This window comes from Mastigoproctus giganteus, chromosome 7, assembly GCF_048544385.1.
Source record: "Mastigoproctus giganteus isolate SK-2022 chromosome 7, ASM4854438v1, whole genome shotgun sequence".
NCBI lineage: Eukaryota > Metazoa > Arthropoda > Arachnida > Uropygi > Thelyphonidae > Mastigoproctus > Mastigoproctus giganteus.
This window is the reverse complement of record NC_143581.1, coordinates 146,544,217-146,563,585: the sequence shown is the minus strand read 5'-3', so window position 1 is coordinate 146,563,585 and position 19,369 is coordinate 146,544,217. Positions and strand designations below refer to the sequence as shown.

Genomic DNA, 19,369 nt, shown 5'->3' with positions numbered 1-19,369 from the left:
AAATAGTCAATTTACCCCTGATGCAGGGCATTACCAGCATTCCGCACTTGACGATAAGATTGAAGTCTGCACTCACACTGCAGCAAATGCATTTAATACTAATCGCTATCAAAATTCATATTTCCTATCTTATAAGGGTTAACCGGGCATGTTGGCTTTCGATAAAATTCCAATGTGCCATTTTTAATACTTCAAAGAATTCTAAAAATTATAAGTTTATCATCAGTATATGCCAATGGGTAGCTGCTTGTACATAAAGAATAGACAACCAACAGTGATGAATAGCACATTTTTGGCTTAAAAAAAAAAGTTTCAATTCTTTGTATTTCTGTTTCATAATTAAATTACAAAAAGATCATATTACTAACCGATATGACTAAAATCATGAAGCTTTTAATATAATTCGAAGACCTTAATTAAAACTGAAATAAGAACTTAACACACATGCACATAGCAGCTGCGTTTTATTCTTAAATCGTCATATTCAATTCAAAGCATGATATGTCCAAACTCATTATGTAACAGTGGTCAACTTCCCAGTCCATCACACCATATTAAACAGTATTAAATGAAGCGGCTGATCTGGAAATAAGTGAGCTAACTGCTGGTTATCTCTCGAACCTAACAACCAGCAAAATTGAGCGCTCCCTTCACGTGTTCACGAAACGGGGAGGGAAGGAGTCCTTGAGTAGCTTTCGTCACTGACGAGCGCTGAGTTAGCACTTACGGTTTCTGAACGCCTTGCTGAAGCAGCACGCTGAGGTCGGAACTGTTTTCAGCGCGTGGCCCACCAGTGAATGATCGTGCTGCGCTACTCTCGTAGAGACTAGAACCTCCTCTTGCTTCAAGCGCTATTGCTAGTGCTGCATGCGTCAGCCGCAGGCCATCTGGGTTATGCTTCTAGGGTCTTGGCGAGACTAGTCGATCATCGGGCATGTTTTGACGTTTCGAGTATAGAGGGTGGTGAGAGAGGGAGAGGGAGAAGAAAAACGTGCTACGCAAGAGACTGGACGTCGCCACTTGAGTGACACTTGAATGCACGGACTCCAGAACACCCTGAAAGACCTACAATGGTGCTGGTCGATTAGAGCCGCTGTAGAGGTTTTTTGTACGAGCGGCCACAGAAGATAAACTCAGATGGTTGTGCATTGCCTAGCGGTGCCTTTTGTTGGAATGGAAACGACTTGCGAACAGCTGTTAGTAGCTGAATGAGCGAAATTTGTTTATACGGAATGCATGTTCTGGTTTGAGTAACAAGTGAGAATATTTTAACCACTAATTAAGAGTTCAGAGGGGCGTTTGACGGAAAATCAGATAAAGCCAATTTGAATTTAATGTAAGGATGGAACTAGCTAAACAGACTTCGAAGAGTACTGAACATCTGCTGGGGAGTGACGGCACATTTTCAAAAACTGAATTTCAGTTATATGAAATTAAGTTTTAAAATGTCAACGGGGGGGGGGGTCAAAGCAGCACTGAAATTCAGTTAGGTGCTGCCTTGATTTTTCTTTTGAATCAAAAATCCCGCTACAGGATTCTGATTCAAAAAAGAAAGTACTAGTAGTTTCCGATAAAACCACAAAAGCAAAGTTCCATCAGAAATGTTTAAAATACAAAGAACAGCACTTTGTCGAGACACCAAGGCAACATGCATACGAAGTTAAAGAACTGGGAATACCGTGTGTTTAATGTGCTATTTCACACCTTTGCGTTTCAATACAAAGTCTTAATATCTCTCATTAGTAAACTAAGGGAAAAAAAAGTCGCCGCTTTTAAGTTTAGCTAAGCTTAAAACCTAAACTTATCGGACGTCTTTTGTACAATTAACACTTCTCAATTTAAAAATACCATGCGCCAACTCTTTTGAATGTCACGTGACTAATTATAAAAACATTCCTCGCGTTTAGTTTACTCGTCTCCTCGCCAGAAGCATCCAAGCCCCATCGCAGTTTTTTTTTTTTTTTTTTTTCTATTTAAAGTAACTCAGAAAACCTTCAATCTACCCGCCTTCCTATATACATCCACTCACATACAATCGCTCAAATATGGACAAGATAGTTTTACACAATCGCGAAACTTGCCAGACCATCTATTCTCTTGCTAATCATACCAAACCACTGTTGCTGTAGTCGGTCTTGCGTCGCACGAGCAACACAGGCCATAATGCGTCTTGTATATCACTCAGGAGAACCCAAAGAACTGTCCTAGCAAAACATGCATACACTGTCAGAGACCGCATATCAGTGTCTAGTTACTCCCTCTAAACGAATAAACAAATCTGATACCAAGAAAGAATGCTCCACGCCATGATGGCATTTTTACATTTGTTCAAAAAAACCTGTTCTTCATCGCCTTTTTACACTTTTATTCCAAAGGCATTTTTTCCTTCTACTGTACTTGGAAATTTGCTCATATACAGCCAGTCCATAAAAAGGGTGACAAATTTAACCCGTCCAATTACAGCCCTGTTGCACTTACCCCTTATTCTTTTCAAAATTCTATAGAAACCAATCAAAAGCCAACCCAAACCATCTCAAACTTGCCATCTGACCAATGATCATCACAATATGGATTCCGCCAGTGTCGATCAGCTGGTCATAACGGCTTATGCTACTCATTTCCATACAAATTCGATTGAAAAAAAAAAAAAAAATTGTGAAACTTCGAAGCAACTTGCTCTTAGTCTTCAAAAGAAGCTCCATCTTATGGGCCTGCCGACTATTTCTTTCAATTGGATATTCAAGCTTTCTCACTGACTGCTCACTGTGGATGATGGTAGACCACTGTCTTCCGATTTCATTAATGCTGAAGTTTCCCAAGGTTCAGTTCTTTCTCCCATTCTTTGCCTCTTGTATATTAATGGCCTCCTTTCACTAGCTGAAAATCCTATCTATAGTTTTGCTGATGATAGCACATTGCATTCACACCTTCCAGTTTGAGAAACCTTGAGCTGCACAAACAACTTCAACTGCTCGAATATCTATTACCAATTGCTGATCTCCAGGTAACTCTCCAGTGAGGAAAAGAAACTTAGTTGATTTCAATCCTTCTAAAATTGTCTTGTCTCATATCTCTCAAAAAGGATTCTTCTACTTATCTTCGATGACACTCAGATTTCTAGACAAGATCACATACCTCTGTTAGGGATTACACTGGACTTCTAATCTCTGTTGGCATAAGCACATCACAATTATTGCAACCTCTGCATAAAAAAAAAAAAGCTGGGCTCTCTCTCGGCATTACTTTTCTTACAAACAGCTACTCACTCCGTACAAATCTCAAATCCGCCTACCATGAAATATTATTCCCGCATCCCTGGTGGTGCCCCCTAAACCTCTCTCAGGCTTCTATACCCCATTAAAAAGAGGGCAGTTGGGTTAATGAATGACCTTTCTCTAACGAAGTTAGAGATGGGTCGCTCATTAATTCTATGGGTCTCCTCACAAATGTTCTGTTTCTACTGCATGACTTTCCTATAGATACTACCATGGACACTGTCCTTCTGGACTAGCTTCTATAATTCTCCCCCCCCCCCAGAACCACCACGAACACATCATGCAACCACTCAGCATCCTTTTACTGTCCAACTTCAAACTCACAGAAGCAACTTTACTTCTTCCTCATTTATTGCTTCAACTTCCGTTTTCTGAAATAACTTACCTTCATACGCATTTCTTGAAAATTACAATCTACAAAAATTCAACTGTCGTGTGAACAACTATCTGCTTTCTACTTCTCAACCTTCAAACCACGCATGGTATTAAAAAAAAAAAAATGTCCGGAGATGTTTCTGCGATACCGCTTTTCCCATAAAATTAGGAAATTATTTTAATTGGGTTAAGATCAGGACTATTAAACACCATCTTTATATGACAGTGTGAATAATCTTCGCAAGTAATTACTGTTGCAAATGGTCTGTGGAACATTTATCTCTTAAATCAGTCACTCATGTGTCAAATCATATAGCAATTTTTAGGAAAATTTAAGGGTTTCTTCTGTATGGAAAATACTAATAGTTGTCTCATATGCGCGTTTAAAAATAGATGCACATCTAGAGACCCAATATTTAGACACCGCCACAAATGTTCAAATATTCTTTTCGAAATTTTATTAACTCAACACGATAGTAGAAAAAAATAATAATGTATTATAATGTCATTATTTGCAATAATTACAGAACCATTAAAATGTCAAACAGTCACACCCTCTCGATGTGATCTAGCAAAGTCCCTAATAAAAATGTCAAAGTGACACTTACTGTAACTGACTCAATTTTAAATACACAAAATTTGATATCAGCAGGGTCTAAAAAACTCCGGAGTGCCTTGGGGCTTCAAGTAATCTAAGCGCGGCACTGATTTTTGCCCAGAGTTAATTATTAGTTATTAGCATATAAATAACATTTCGCTCGGTTCCTCAATCTCGCTCATCAGTTTCTTACTGTCCCTTCTGTTTATAGTTTGATATAAACAGATGAAAAATTTCGGGGAACGTTTGCTTGGTGGCACTTTTTTTGCCGATAGATGCCTCAAATTCGAAATTAACGTATTGCATGCTTATAATAAATTATAATGTAAATCCTCATTTGCTGCATTTTTTTAGACTTTCATTTTCTGTATCTAAGTTCTTATCGGACGCTGTCTGCTTCCTCGAAAAGTGGGTCGATTGGACAATCGAGTTTCTTTTCCACGAATCAGAAATTTGAACTCTTAAGTTCCATACAGTACCAACCATGTGGTGCTACCAATTCTTTATGCAACCTCCCTACCCCGTATAGATTGCAAAGTATTTAATATTTATCATCACTAGATAACATGCAAAATTTTGCGAATTTCCGATGAGGCTATCGCAGTGTGGTTATTTCTGATGATAGACACGGTTATCAAAGAATCGTCTCACCTTGTTTTCATCATTTGTAGTTACTGCATCATGTTTTGCTACAAGAAACTTTTGTTATCCCCTCTGTATTCTTCTTGAAATTGCCTTTTTCTTAGCGTTTATCTTTAGTTTTTACCGCCCACTTCTTAAATGGAATATAAGATTTACAGAAAACACTAAGTACTGGACCCAGTCATGGAGGGAAGATATACCGAAAGCAAAAAATTCGCCGTTAGTTTAAACTATACATTATGTTTAAATGTTATGTTGGGTTTGTGTTACAAATACAACAACGCATTAAATATTTTTCTATCAACTAATCATTAGCATTACATAAGACCATTTTATTGTAAGCAAACAGCATGAATACAAAAAGAGCTTAAAAGTTCTGGACGGCACGCAGACCATAGGAGCCTGGACAGGACATGGTTCACTGATATTTTTAATTTATTAGACATTTTCAGAATGTATTTGTGATTTCGATGTTCTTCCAGTTATCCAATTACTCCGTTTTGTTTTTCCGAGTGTTAATTTTCTTTGCGATTGTTATGGATGAGATACCTGAAAGATTTGTAGCTGAGCAGTCCTACTAAACCTTGATAGTCCTTCGCTCATTTACTCTTAATATGTGCGATTTCACGACTTTTTTAAATGAAGTATGATTCCTCTAAAGATTGGCATTAAATAGTAAAGGGTTTTTAATTGAGATATTTTAATCGAAAAGAATGTAGGTATATTTCAAATAATTCCAAAAGGTATATCTTAGATCACACAAAAGACCAAGAAAATTAGCAACTTTATACCACAAATAAAAAATCCTAAGATGGCAAAAAAAAAAAAAAAAAAACATCCAATTGTTGTATTTTTCGAGGCAAATATTCCACTGCCAATCGATATTATAAATACAGCATATTTACAATATTGAATCATACTGCAAAGAGAAAGACTAAAGAGTCGGATTCTGAAAATTCACCAATGCCTCAACTTCAGCTCCAACTCTGAATAAAGTTCTTGAACTATACAGTCATGCTAACGTATCTACTACTAACAGATGTATTATTATCAAGCAACGAAGACATCACAAATAAAAGCTTCCCGCCTTCCTCCACTACTGAACTTTAATTTCAGTGTTTTTTAATACATACCTGTGTAACTTAATTGGTTGGAGCAGAAAGGTTTCGGGATAAAAACAAAAATTATCGACTAATAAGACATTCAGCAATAACGGACACCTCTTTCGCCTATTAATCCGTAAAACACAAGGAATTTTAACTGAACATACCAATCGTAGTATTATCTAGATTAAAAGAAGAAAAATTTATACCAAATAATATTTCACAACATAATGAATAAGCTACGAACACAAGGCCGGATGGTGCTCGAATAGCTAGCCTATAGTCAGGGCAGTTTTAATAAGACTGATATTCGTTAAAGTGGGAAACTGCAGGCTTCATTTAACATTCACATTCCTGGACCATAGAATTCTTCACCATAGTTTACCGATAGAAAACTTTCCAAGATGATGCGAGCTAGGTTCATTCTAATTTCGAAACTAAGTTACATTGAAACACAAGAATGGCTGATGTTTCTGTGGACTTCGCTGCAATTCCTTGTTGGGGATGGTTAAATGAATCTCCCATGATGGCATTATGGGCAGTTCCTAGTGTCGCCTTCGGAAACTAGTGCCTTAAGTCAGCGGTCTCCAAAGTGGGTTGCGCTCACCCATAGGGGTACGCGAGATGATTATCAATAAATCAATATTTATTAATTATGAAAACTTTAGTTTTTTGAAACGTAATTGAAAATAAAAATTAAATGTTTTTTAAAAACTTCAAATATGCGGATTTGTTTGTTCTTGGACGTGAACGTACATGCATTTTGTACTTGAACTTCAATTTAATTTTGTATTTTTTTTTATTTTATTTGTGATCTTTTAAAATTATGTGATTTTATAAATGTAATTTTAGGTATGCCTTCCATGTAAATGATTTATACATAAATAAAAATATTGAACATACTCTTTTTTTTTTTTTTTTATTGAGTGCACGCTAGTCCTTTTAAGTAAAATAAGGGTGCGCAACCAAAAAAATTTTGGAGACCACTGCCTTAAGTAATGTCTGCGCGGTAGCACAGTGGTATCTTCACCGTCCTCCCCACACCGGGTGGAAAAGGCCCGGGTTCGAATCCCGTCGATGACGCTAAGAACATTAATGGGCTTTTTTCACTCCGTAGTTGAGATAGTTGGTCTCAGGCGTAGATAGCAAGGTTTCCCCCCAGAAACTCTGGGTTTTTTTTTCGTCCAGCAAAACAGGCAAATCGACCAGGGAACCCACGCAACTTAAGACAAAATACACATAGGTGGCCCTAATATAATAATTTGATTTGCCTTAAGTAATCGAAATTGAACCGGATTGGTCGATCTAAAGGTCAAGTACAGAAAAAAAAAAAAAACATGCAGTCACAACTCATGTTAGCAATAAAGCATCGGTTTTAACATAATACCATACAGAGAACTGCCAGTGCTCACTGCACCGATTTACACGATTTTGAAATTATTTTAATGGCGATTTTGTTCACTAACGTAACATGCAGAAGTACGGCACATTAATAGACTGCGTATAGCTGATATACAAAAACGTACTTTAAAAAAAAAAGTGTTCTTGGTCTTGATATTAAATTCCTAATCAACCAATCTATCGATGTTGAGATTGTTACAATAAGTTGTCGACACGATACATCGCAGTCGGCTACGCATTTGGAGAGGTCCGGGTTCCGTTAATGAATTGATTTCATTTCTAAAGTCCTCTTCAATTGAGACTGTAGGATGCTCGCAGGAGGGTTACCCCTCGCGAGTTATTTAGGGTTTTTCATCCGGCACAACATACAAATCGGCTGGATGAATACACTTCTACCGACTACTTATAATACTGATCAGAGGAAACCTCAGGTGTCCTAAAAATAGTTCAAGTTGGTTACAATACGTGCTGCTGATTTTAAAAATGTAGGTCGGCCATGTACTTTCTCTCCTTCAATCTGAAGTAGACGCTTGTCCGAAGTAGTAGTCGTACGCTGCTACCAAGGTCACCGACTGGTGAATGTCGTGTGCTTTAAACTCAGTACCTCAACCATAACGGCGAAGGGGAACTTCTAAGTTTAGGCGTCAACTGTTTTTTTTTTTTTTTTTTTTTTGGCACGCCCTGGATTTAACAATTCCGTGAAACCATGCATTTCACAATATTCTCATAAAAATTGTTTTGGTTGTTCTGGGGATTTTTCGTGCACCACTTAAGTCATAATCAGTGGAGAAATAACGAATTCTGCCTACTCCCCCAAAACCAAAATATTCTAGAGAGGATCCCTGTTCTGTGCAATTAACTACGAGATCGATCCAGCCTCCGAGGTTTCCAATTCCCCTCCCCGCCGAGTTGATTTTCAGTTCGTAGTTATGCCGCAGGTCATAGTGCACTAATTTGCAACTCGCAGGGAAACCGTCCTTTCCGTCTAAGATAAGCTTCAACCTTTAGCTGTCCTTAAACTTGATTCTCGTTTAAAAACTGGAATTTAAATCTGTTTAGCAGCACTTTTGATATGTGATCATTCAGACGGAAATAAAGAAATATAATGCAGGTATTTCTTCCACCAACTCCTCTCTGGACAAGCTGTCCCCACAGTAAACAATAAGGCAAGGTCTTCTGTCTCTTTGGTGGAGGGGTTTTATTCGTCAGCCCTATATTTTCTATGCTCTTAGGATTTAAAAAACCTCTAGCTCATCCCTTGCAATAGCTTCAAGAATTTAGCATCATACGAAAATGTTACGATGCTAAAGAAACAAGTTTAGTCCCTTTCCGCCGCCTAGTTATCAATTGAGACTCGAAAACGGCTGGTCAGGAATGAAGATTAATAGCACCACATGATTCCTCTCGTAGAAATATATCACTGTGAATCCCTCGCCAGTCAAAATAAGGATTTCATGGCACACCTAAAAATGCATGGACAGCCCACTAATGTTAAGTATGGCAATGATCAACATTATAACGAGAGGTTCAGAGACGGGTTTCTCCACCTCCCCAAACCAATTTCCATGAAACCGCACAATGACATGCTCCAAGCCTTCCTCTTCCTGGTGGAATCAGTCGGAATATCTGGAGTCCCTTAATCCGCAGTCATTAACGACTCTACAAGATCTCGATAAAACACGTCCCTACTAACGTAAGAATCCAATATAAATGTAATATAGTTTCTTTTTATTGAGACCGCATGCCATTCATGAATTTAATCAACTGCCTAACACTAAGTACAGATCTCGCTAATCAGGCCCGCCTGTTTTCTTTGATACCTTCATTCCGCACCAAATACTACACTATATTACATACTTAAATGTGAATGCCCATTGACCTATGATGTACATAGAAATGTAAGATTAATATGGCACTATTTATTGTAGGAGTAAATGTTTCTTTGCACTTTAAATTATGTCATTTATTTTTTTCTATGATATACATTACTGTTTTTTTTTAATATACTTTATTTATAAACAATATTTATTACACAATTTCAGCGGCTGCCTAATAATGGATTCACATTGAGTAATAAACGGAATTATAAAAGCGCTTTCCGAAAGTTTGAAGAGAGTATAAGAATTAAAATAATATAAAATGAATATAAGAAGTAAAGGCAAATACATTACAAGTAAAGTGGCAACAAGAAGTGCGTGCGTTGGGAAAAATGGCCAATCAATGAGAACAACGCAGGAGGATCCTGCATTGTCCTCATGTTTACAAAAGGTCGCAGTATCCGGGCCTAAATAAAAAAGGATATTTTAATGCCTGCAACCAATTTCACGAAACACCAGCTGATTCTATACGAACTTAAAAAAGCTCCATCACTGAATCTAAGTAATAACGACATTCACCTTTCATACAGACATAAAAGCTCTTGCAAAGCTGCTGATCAAATACCGTCTGGTTGGGATGGTTGAATAAGATACTTGAATCTATAGTAACTTATCCAAAAGTTCAATGATTCATGAATGCATGTAGAATTTAAAAAGTAATTAAAATATACAGTATTAAACGTTTTTATAAATATAAGTAAAAAAAAAAAAAATTGTGAACGAAATAAGAGAACCAAGTACAGCAGAATAAAATACTAAAACATTTCAAGCAACATCACGCCAGTCCTAAATCGGCGAGGAGAAGAAGAGGGTAACTAGAGGGATGTCTCCAGACAGCGATTAACGCGCTCACAAGATGTGTATTAGAAGAACACTGCTTGTCTCCCCTCTCGGCAGTTTATAAATGGACCTCGGTGAGGCAGGTCAGGATAACGTTGCATCAGGGTCAAACATCTAGACAAGCCTTGGGTTAAAAAAAAGAAAAAAAAATTGCAATATTCGAGTAAATATGAGCAGCAATATCAAACTGATATTCATGTTGGGGGAGGGGAATCTAATAGTTTATTGGCCAATATTAGAAGGCATGTTTAGTTGGGAGGTTGAGAAATCCAACACGCAACATAACCGAATCTTGCTACCGACGGCCTTTAAAATTCAAGTGTTAAGATTACCTGACCTACGTTAACGCTGCTGTTATTTGGTCATACGAAATTATTACAGCTTACCGATACTAATTTTTCAAAGTAGTCTGTGTGTGTCGTCAAGTATCAGTGTAAAGCCAACATAATAACAAAAAAGCAAATAGCGAACCTACAAAAAGAATATTTTATTACGAATATCAAGGCAGATTAGAACTTGAATATGAAGAATTAATCAATACCCTCGTAAAACGAGAACACAGAAATTTAATTTACAACTCTACGCCCCCACCGTCCCCGGCGAACAGAGTTGATTTGACAAAATAAGCAATACCTTCAAGATCATAAAAACCCATCTAACCAAATTACAGGAACCTCCTTAGGCCATCAGCCGCGCTACATTTTTATAGGAACGAAGATCCAATTTTCTTTGAAGCATTGCAAGAAAAACAAAAGCTCAGCAACAAATTTGTTTTCTTCAACGAGAGTTAAGAGAAGATCGGCGGTGCTTCCTGCGCTCATAGCAACCAATGAAATAGGCAGTCTTTGTTCTGCCATTAAATTTTCTTGGAAGTAAGGGGGAAGAAGAATCTTACTGCTCGAGATACATCACTTCTTTTATGTTTTTGTCACTGCACGAACATCGCCTTTTCCCTCTCCACCTGTACTCCTTTTCTGCAGTCCATCCTTTCAACTAATATGCACTCCATCTGAATCTGAAGATGGTTTTGCAATCAATGAATTGTGTACAGGCATTCTAATATCGTCACAGGACTACAATAACCTACTGAAAAGTTGTACCGAAATAGCTGTACAAAGTAACGTTTTAAAACCGGAATCTTGTTTTCTTTCAATATAATTGCATTCGTGGCAATAAATATGCGCGAAGTCTTTTAATGAAAGAGATCTTTTATTAGGATCTGAAGGGGCGACAATCTCCCTCGCTCTAAAGCACCTCTTCCACCAGGGAAGCTTCGTGGCGAAATCAAAAGCCCCCAACACTGCACCGATCAACTGCCTTACTAGTTCATTGATAGTTTGATTCGACGAAACCTTACATGTAATATTATTACACACAAATCGGAAAGTGTTCAGCACAATAATCAGTATACTTTAGGACTTAGAAAGCTTTCCCATTTTTTATATGCAAAGTAAATAGTTATCTAAAATACGCAAGCCCGTCGTCTTAAGTAGCTCCAGAAACTCCTTAGTAATAAAAATAAAGGTATGATCGATCGAAACAAGAGCCGCCTGCTCCTTAGGTATTTTTCAAAAAAAAAGAAAGAAAGAAAAGAAAAGAAAAAAAAAAGTAATTACAACAATGCAGGCAATTTCTAACATACGTAATTGAATTTTAAACGTTTATGGTTTAAATCATCCCCTAAGACAATAGCTATCAGATGAGAAAAAATAAACTTAAGGCCTAGCAACTTCCTTAAAAATAAGAATTCATGTTCTCCATCCCGCCCTCTGGTGAGTTACGAGATCGATGTACGGATTTTCAAGCAATCGAAAAGATTAAGTCGCCGAGACAAGTGTTTCCTTCATGAAGATGGTTTTTATACTAGGCCGTGAGTTAGGTTAGTCACAACAGAGTAGAATGTTGGCTCCGCACAGCCAGCTCTGATAATAAATAAGGGAGGAAAGAATCAAGAGGTCAGAGATGGATTTACTGAAATGGCTGCTCGAAAACGTTGAGGTGGCAGTGAGTTAAGTTATTTATGGCGTTTAAAATACGTTGAACATATGGAAGCTGATCATATATATGTCTGTATGCTGCAGCAATGACGCTCTATAGTCAACTAAAATTAATGATATTGAAGTTGTAAAAATAGAGGAAGGGTGAACAGGATGATCAGCAAGGAGTTGGTAACAGTTTCATAAAGAAACTATTTCGTTAGTCTCCTGTTCACTGAAGGGCTATCTGTGTTAAGTAACGAATTAAATTAGTATATAACAGAGCTATGGTGCTCAATACATTCTACGTTGATATCAATATTTGTTGAAGAATAAGAAATTCACCTCAATATGATACGTAGAACACTTGAGTAGAACGCTCCAGAAATTAAAACGAATAAAAGATTAACGAAAAATGATACTAAAAAAAATCAATTGAAAACAATTTAAATTAAAATTCAAAAAACAATTTAAAAATTAATTTAACAATTTTAACGCAAATTTTGAAAACGAATTTCCTTCTTGAAGCAGACGATGCTTTTCGACCGTATGTCATGAGCAGAGGAATGGAAATTACGGACTATGGAATCTTAAATAGAGATTTGTCTTCGCGCATGCGCGCAAAAGACCAAGGATCAGAGATGGACGGCGAAGGTTAATAGAATTCTGATGTAATTTAATTTCGACGGTTTCGGCAACTAATAGTCTCGTATAATTACGTTGGACACTAAGTATTTCGGCCTCGTTAAACAAAACGATGTTCTTCGTTAACGGCATAAAAGGCTAGTTCTGACTTTGCTGAACGAGAAGTACGAACTGAGGACTTGTGCTGTTTTACGCGAACAATCAGCGGGAATCGCGTAGATCCTTGATAAGACGAGTCTCAATCACTGCAGGAAAAGTTGTATACCAAGTCATTTATTCATGTCACGAAAGATGTTAAGGACTGAGCAATGTTGCAGTACTGCATGTAATTTCCATATTGGTCTTGCCACAATCTGAAATTCGGTAACTTTAAAGAATATGTTAAGCTGCTTGTGCCACTATTCAACGTATGGAAAGAGAAAGAACTTTTTGATGTCACTATTGTTGGTTGTAGTTTTTTTGTGTCCTATCTTGGCTTGTACCAAATTCGGTTTATTATAGCGAGAAGGTAACCTCCTTTACCCTCTCGCTAAAATAATCGCCTTTCACGCACATGTATGAGGACAAATTCTCTATTTAAGATTCAAGCTCACACACACTCAGTAAATGCCGATCTCCAGATAATTCTCCAGTGGGGCAAAGACAACTTAGTTGATTTTAATTCTTCTAAAACTCAGTCTTGTCTCATATCTGGCAAAAAGGATTCTTCTGCCCCTTTGCTTATCTTTGGTGACACTCCGATTTCTAGGCAAAATGATACCTCTTTTGGGGACTACCCTGACTTCTAATCTCTCTTGGCGCAAGCACAATTACCAAGATTGCTTCCTCTGCATCTAAAAAACTTGGTTTTCTCTTTCGTCGTTACTTTTCTTCCAAACAGCTGCTCACTCTGTATAAATCGCAAATCCGCCGTACCATGGAATATTGTTCCCACATCAGGGGGGTGGTGCACCCAAAACCTCTCAGGCTTCTTGATTCCATTCAGAAGAGGGCAGTTAGGTTAATTAATGATTTATCTCTAACAGAGTCTCTCTACTCGCTGTCTCATAGACGTACTGTTTCTGCTGCATGCCTCTTCTACAGATACTTCCATGGGCACTGTTCTTTTGAATTGGCTTCTATAATTCCCGCTCTCCCTTTCAAAACAGTCCGAACACGTGCCGCCACCAGCCAACATCCATTTACTGTCCAACTTCAAACTCATAGAACCAACTTTTCATCTTCCTCGTCTATTCATACAACTGCTGTTTTGTGGAATAACCTTCCTTCGTACGTATTTCCTGAAAATTACAGTCTACAGAAGTTCAAGTCCAATGTCAACAAATATCTTCTTTCGTATTCAACCTCCAACCCAAACACGGTACTAAGTACTGTACTATAGGTTCTAATAACTCTCGTGTTTGGGGTTTTCATAAAAAAAAAAAAAAAAAATTCCCATTCCTGTGATCACGACATACGGCCGAAAAGCATTCTGCTTCAGGAAGGAAAATCGTTTTTTCAAAATTTACTTAACTTTAATTTCTTGAATTGTTTTCGTTTGATTTTTTACTGTAATCATTTTAATTTCTGGAAAGTATCACACAGAAGTGTTCTACGTATCATTAAGGTAAATTTCTGTTATTCTGCTACAAGTAACCAATTAAAATGCAAGTAGAAGTTTGGTTGCGGTCCATAGTCGGCCCTCTCCTGCAGTACAGTACTTGAATTTTTTTGCTGTTAATCCGTCCTCTAGATTGTTATTGAACTGTTATTTAAACAAATGTTATTTATTAAATGTATCAAAAATAAGCTTGATTTTTCTCCTCTTATCGTTGTGGGATTTATTGATTTTTTTTTAAAATCAACTCTTTTAGTTTATCATAGTTTATCTCCCTCAAGGAGTTTTGAATCAACTCCTGACAAAAATCAATAAGAAATTAGTTATTTAATGTGAAGGGTTGATTTAAAAAAAAAAAATCAAAATCCTACAACGATGAGGAGAAAAATGAAGATTATTTTTGATACATTTAATAAATAACATTTTTTTAAATAACAGTTCAATTACAATCTATAAGACGGATTAACAGCAAAAAAAAATCCAAGTACTGTACTGCAGGAGAGGGCCGATTATGGACCGCAAGCAAACTTCTACTGGTCGTTAAGTCCACAAGTCCGATAACTTGACGGTTCAGTCACACGACACTGCTAATGATAAATAAACTTCTGTCAACTCTGAATGACATTTATTGGGCATCATGGCGGATGCCAAATAGTTGAAATCGTCAGTTCAAAAACAACGTACCTTAAGCATAGCAGTCGTGTAGTCTTTCAGTTTCTTTTACAATTTTCCATGCTCCTTGGGCCAGCTGTAGTGTAGTGATCAGCATTCACAGCTACGATTAAGGTGTTGTCGGTTCTAGCCCGTACTCGGCCCGAAAAATTTCCCGCCCACTGTGAACCACAGCACCAAAAACCTGGCTGGCCTCAATTAATTCGGTATATCTGCAGTCCAAACGAATATATAACCGCTTCTGGCCTCAGCTGTATCGAGAATATACGGAAATTATCTATTTATATTTTTAGCCAGAAGTTCTCATAAGTAAATAGTTTCAAAGTTCCCAGGAAACTTTCTGAAGTACATAATAACAAAATGCCAGCGACTTATATGCGAACATAGTTTTGAAAATGCTTCTGAAGTTACTTGAGTCTTCTTTGGAATTCCAATCATGATGGATCCAATGTTATGAGAGTGTCAAGCCTATTCAACGAGTCCAACATTGATGGGAGTGGACTGGCTGCGTTTTTGAGCAGCTGGTGCAAAGCCCATAAAGCCGCCAAAACCAGTCCTCAACTTCTGCTGTTTACCATATGAAGATCTAAGTGAAGAGGATCCAATAAACTTCACACTATATACGACTAACTCTGCTGAACACCTACACAACTTCCTTATTCACGACAGGATTTGAATCATAAGCTTTAGTTAGGCACAAGAATAAATGTACTGAACCACTTTAATGAGAGAATATAGTTTATGTCCAAAAATGTAAAAGCTTGTATTGGCAAAATCAAAACAATAAATATAAAGTACTTACGTAGTTTCTCATATCTAACTTTTGGCCTGATTTCATCTTGCCAAGCAGACTTCACTGATACGCTACACGATAGTAGGTAAATAACTACTAATACCATCACGCATTCATTTGTTACTCGTGACACAACGAGTTGACGTAACAATCCATTCGTTGCAGCAGCCATTTTATTCGGTTCTCGCTTCATAGAGTCAGTCTCATTCTTGTCAGATTACAGAAGCGCTACCTGTTGATAAACAAGCATATGTTGTTAGTGTCTAAAATATTTAGAGGCAAATACAGTTTTTGGCATAAAACACCAAGTTACTTCATGAGGAGAAGTTAAAATTAGACCCAGTAAAAAAATACAAAAATTTAACAATGATTAGTATTTTGTTTGTCTTGAAATGCATAAAAACTATACAGGGGGGTCTCAAAAATATTGGTACAAACGTTTAGGGGAGGTAGGTAACATCTAAAGGAATGTTGTTGTTGTTAGGTTTGTTGGTGCATCAGCAACTGTGACTATAATGCACTGATTTCTGACTAGTATATCTTTGCTGTTGATGCTGATTCTGATAAAAATTTAAACAAGGTGATATTTATTAATTGATTTTAGGAAAACCAAAAACGTCATCCATATCTTGACGATCTTCCAGAACATTACGTAGTGTTAATTGATTGCAATTTTTGGAAAGTAAGGAGAAAGCAGTTTTTCGTTCTCTTAGATATAGCGGGCATTCGATAACGATATGCTTTACAGTGAGTGGACATGAACAGTTACTGCATTGTGGGGCATCTTCCTTTCTTAATAGATAACTGTGAGTGAGGTATGTGTGACCTATGCACAGTCGTGCTAGTACAGTTTCTTCTTTTCTATTTCCTCTCAGACTGGAGCGCCACTGTTCAGGTTCTTTCTTTATTTCAAAAAGTTTATTATTATCTAAAGGAATGCGAATCGCATAGAAACCCATAACCGGAAACGTCAAGGGCAAGTAGTAGCAGAGGCACAAGAAGCAGAAATGACACAAGACAGTAATTAGTGGCAAACATTTATGTGACATAAATATCAACAATGGAGTACTGTACGAGATGGATGCATTTCATGATGTTACAACAAATGCTCGAAGGTTCCACCATGAGACGCGATGCATGCGTGACACCAACGCAGCATGGATTGGCGGACACGGTCGAACACACCTGAAGTTTCTTTGACAGTAGTAGCAGCGCAGACGAGTCTCGCCACGAGATCCATTTCCGTCTCCACGTGCGATTCATACACGATAGATTTGAGAGGCCCCACAGAAAGAAATCAAGGCTCGATAAATCAGGTGAGCGTGGGGGCCAGGCAACGGGTCCACCACAGCCAATCCATCGACGCCCAAAACGCCTGTTCAAACGGTCACGAACACACCTTCCATAATGGGCAGGCGCCCCGTCTTGTTGAAACCGAATTTTGCATCTCACATTTGATGGAACATCGTCAAGTAACCCAGGTAGAACTTGTTCAAGAAGGATCGATAATTAGCGAGTTCATGCAGTATAGTAACAGGTATGGGCCGGCTAAGCAGTCACCGACCATACCTGCCCACACATTCATTGCGAAGCGATGTTGTGCCGCATTGGAGGCACACAATGTGAGTTGTCGCGAGCACACACATGAGCATTGTGCTGATTGAATAAGCCTTCCCGAGTGGAATAAGCCTCATCCGTGAACAAAACATAGGCTGGAAAATAAGTCTTGAACACTTTATTGGAGAAACCACTGCGCAAAAACCACATGTGCAGGATGATCTTGGGGGAGCAGTAACTGAACCCTTTGGAGATGAAAGAAGTGTAAGGAATCGTCGTGCCAGACACGCTGTACACTGCAACGAGACATTCCTAAGGCAGAGGCAACGGCACGTGTGCTGGTAGTAGGATTATTTTGGACGGCATTCAACACACTTTCGTCCATGCCGGGAGTTCGCGTCGAACTTTGTCTGCTCGCACTACTCTTGTTACCTCTAAATGACCCATAATCGCACAAATTTTGATGCACACGCCCAAACAAACGGTGTTTCGGTACATGTCTGTCTTGGAAGCGTTCTCCATAACTTCTTTGAGCGGTTCGTCCATTGCCCTCTGCTAATCCATACACTAGGTGCATGTCTGCCAGCTCACAGTTCGTATATCGATCCATGCTCTTCGTGCGGCGACTACTGCTTGAATGAGTAAGCCAGAAATTTTCCCTCACACGAACTGATGAACAGCGCCATGTACCGTGGGTTCCTATGCGATTCACATTCCTTTAGATGTTACCTACCTCCCCTAAACGTTTGTACCAATATTTTTGAGACACCCTGTATAATAAATATTAACAGAATATCGTTAACAGCATCAGCAAAACTCAGTTACCGAATAAACATGTTGAATGTTAAATATTAAAATAAAACTGACTGCTAACTATATCACGCAACACTGTGCACAACGGTAACATTTGTTAATGTGTAGGAAGATTGTAATAGTGTAAGGAACTTGATCTCACGTGCTGCTACAATAGAGCGACCATGAGTTCGTAAAGGGTGGTACTAAATTAGTCACATGTGGTAAATTTAGTACTTAGTTTCCCCCAATGTGATTACTGCAGTCAGGTAGTGCAAAGAGGAGAATGAAACAACTGGGAATTAGCTGAGCAACGCAAGTTAAACACTTCATATTTCACCAGGTGTCTAGGCATTACACAATAAGCAACATCTTTGGCAGAATAAAGCGGAATAGCGTCTTAAAAAGGCTTAAAACACCGCAGACTGCCGTATTTATTAGCACTGTTTTGAAAACTTATTTCAAGAATTCCAGAAATTGCTCAAAATCATGAACTTCAAATAAAATCAAATTATAAACATTGTCACACGATGACGTGTGATACCACACTAGAAACTTGGGAATGACCCATGGATGTTCATTATGAATTTATTCTGCTACTATTACCGAAAGGTTCCACCAGTAGAATTGTTAATAAATAAACAATTTACTGTATTTTGATTTCGCCTCAGCAAACTTGCACAAGATCAAAATTCAGTTTAGTAACAATATCATCATTATGTCAAGAACGCAATAACATATTTAAATTATTATTCCCAATATAAGTCGTGGTCTTATTTTATTCCAAAAATTATAGTAAAACGAAATATTTCGTTAGGGTAAGGATAACCAACAGTTGGCGAAAAACAATTCAGTTTGATTCAACTGAAAACTTCTCAAATGAAATTTAAATTCGATCTATCGATTTTCTTTTTTTCTTTGCTTGTGGGGAGGGAGCAGCTTCAGCCGATTTTTGAATATGACGGTTGAAGCTTTCCGAACTATTGATAAAGAAACGTAAAAAAGTACATCTCGTTTACAGTAAAATATAAGAAAAGAATTGAGGGATTTATGTGAAGAACCGTTAACCCTCAAAGCCACTTTTAACCAGGCTCATCGCACTCCTTGTGAATATATAGCAAAGATCAAAGGTCATAAGTCACTGATAGGACAATGTCCTATCAATGATTTATTTCGGCAATTGTCACAAAGGTCAAACGTAATAGTGTTCCAATTTAAATTCAAAG

The 19,369-nt window shown here is 37.8% G+C and overlaps 1 protein-coding gene across 10 annotated transcripts in view; it reads right to left on the bottom strand.

Moving 5' to 3' along the window:
• Sema1a (semaphorin 1a) overlaps positions 1-19,369 on the bottom strand; it is a 699,485-nt gene that overhangs the window by 432,164 nt on the left and 247,952 nt on the right. For all 10 annotated transcript variants that reach the window (XM_090377935.1, XM_090377936.1, XM_090377934.1 and 7 more), the window contains one exon: positions 15,804-16,026. In XM_090377935.1, the coding sequence (XP_090234061.1) occupies positions 15,804-15,987 (184 nt within the window). In that variant the 5' untranslated portion in view covers positions 15,988-16,026. The remainder of the gene's footprint in view (positions 1-15,803; positions 16,027-19,369) is intronic.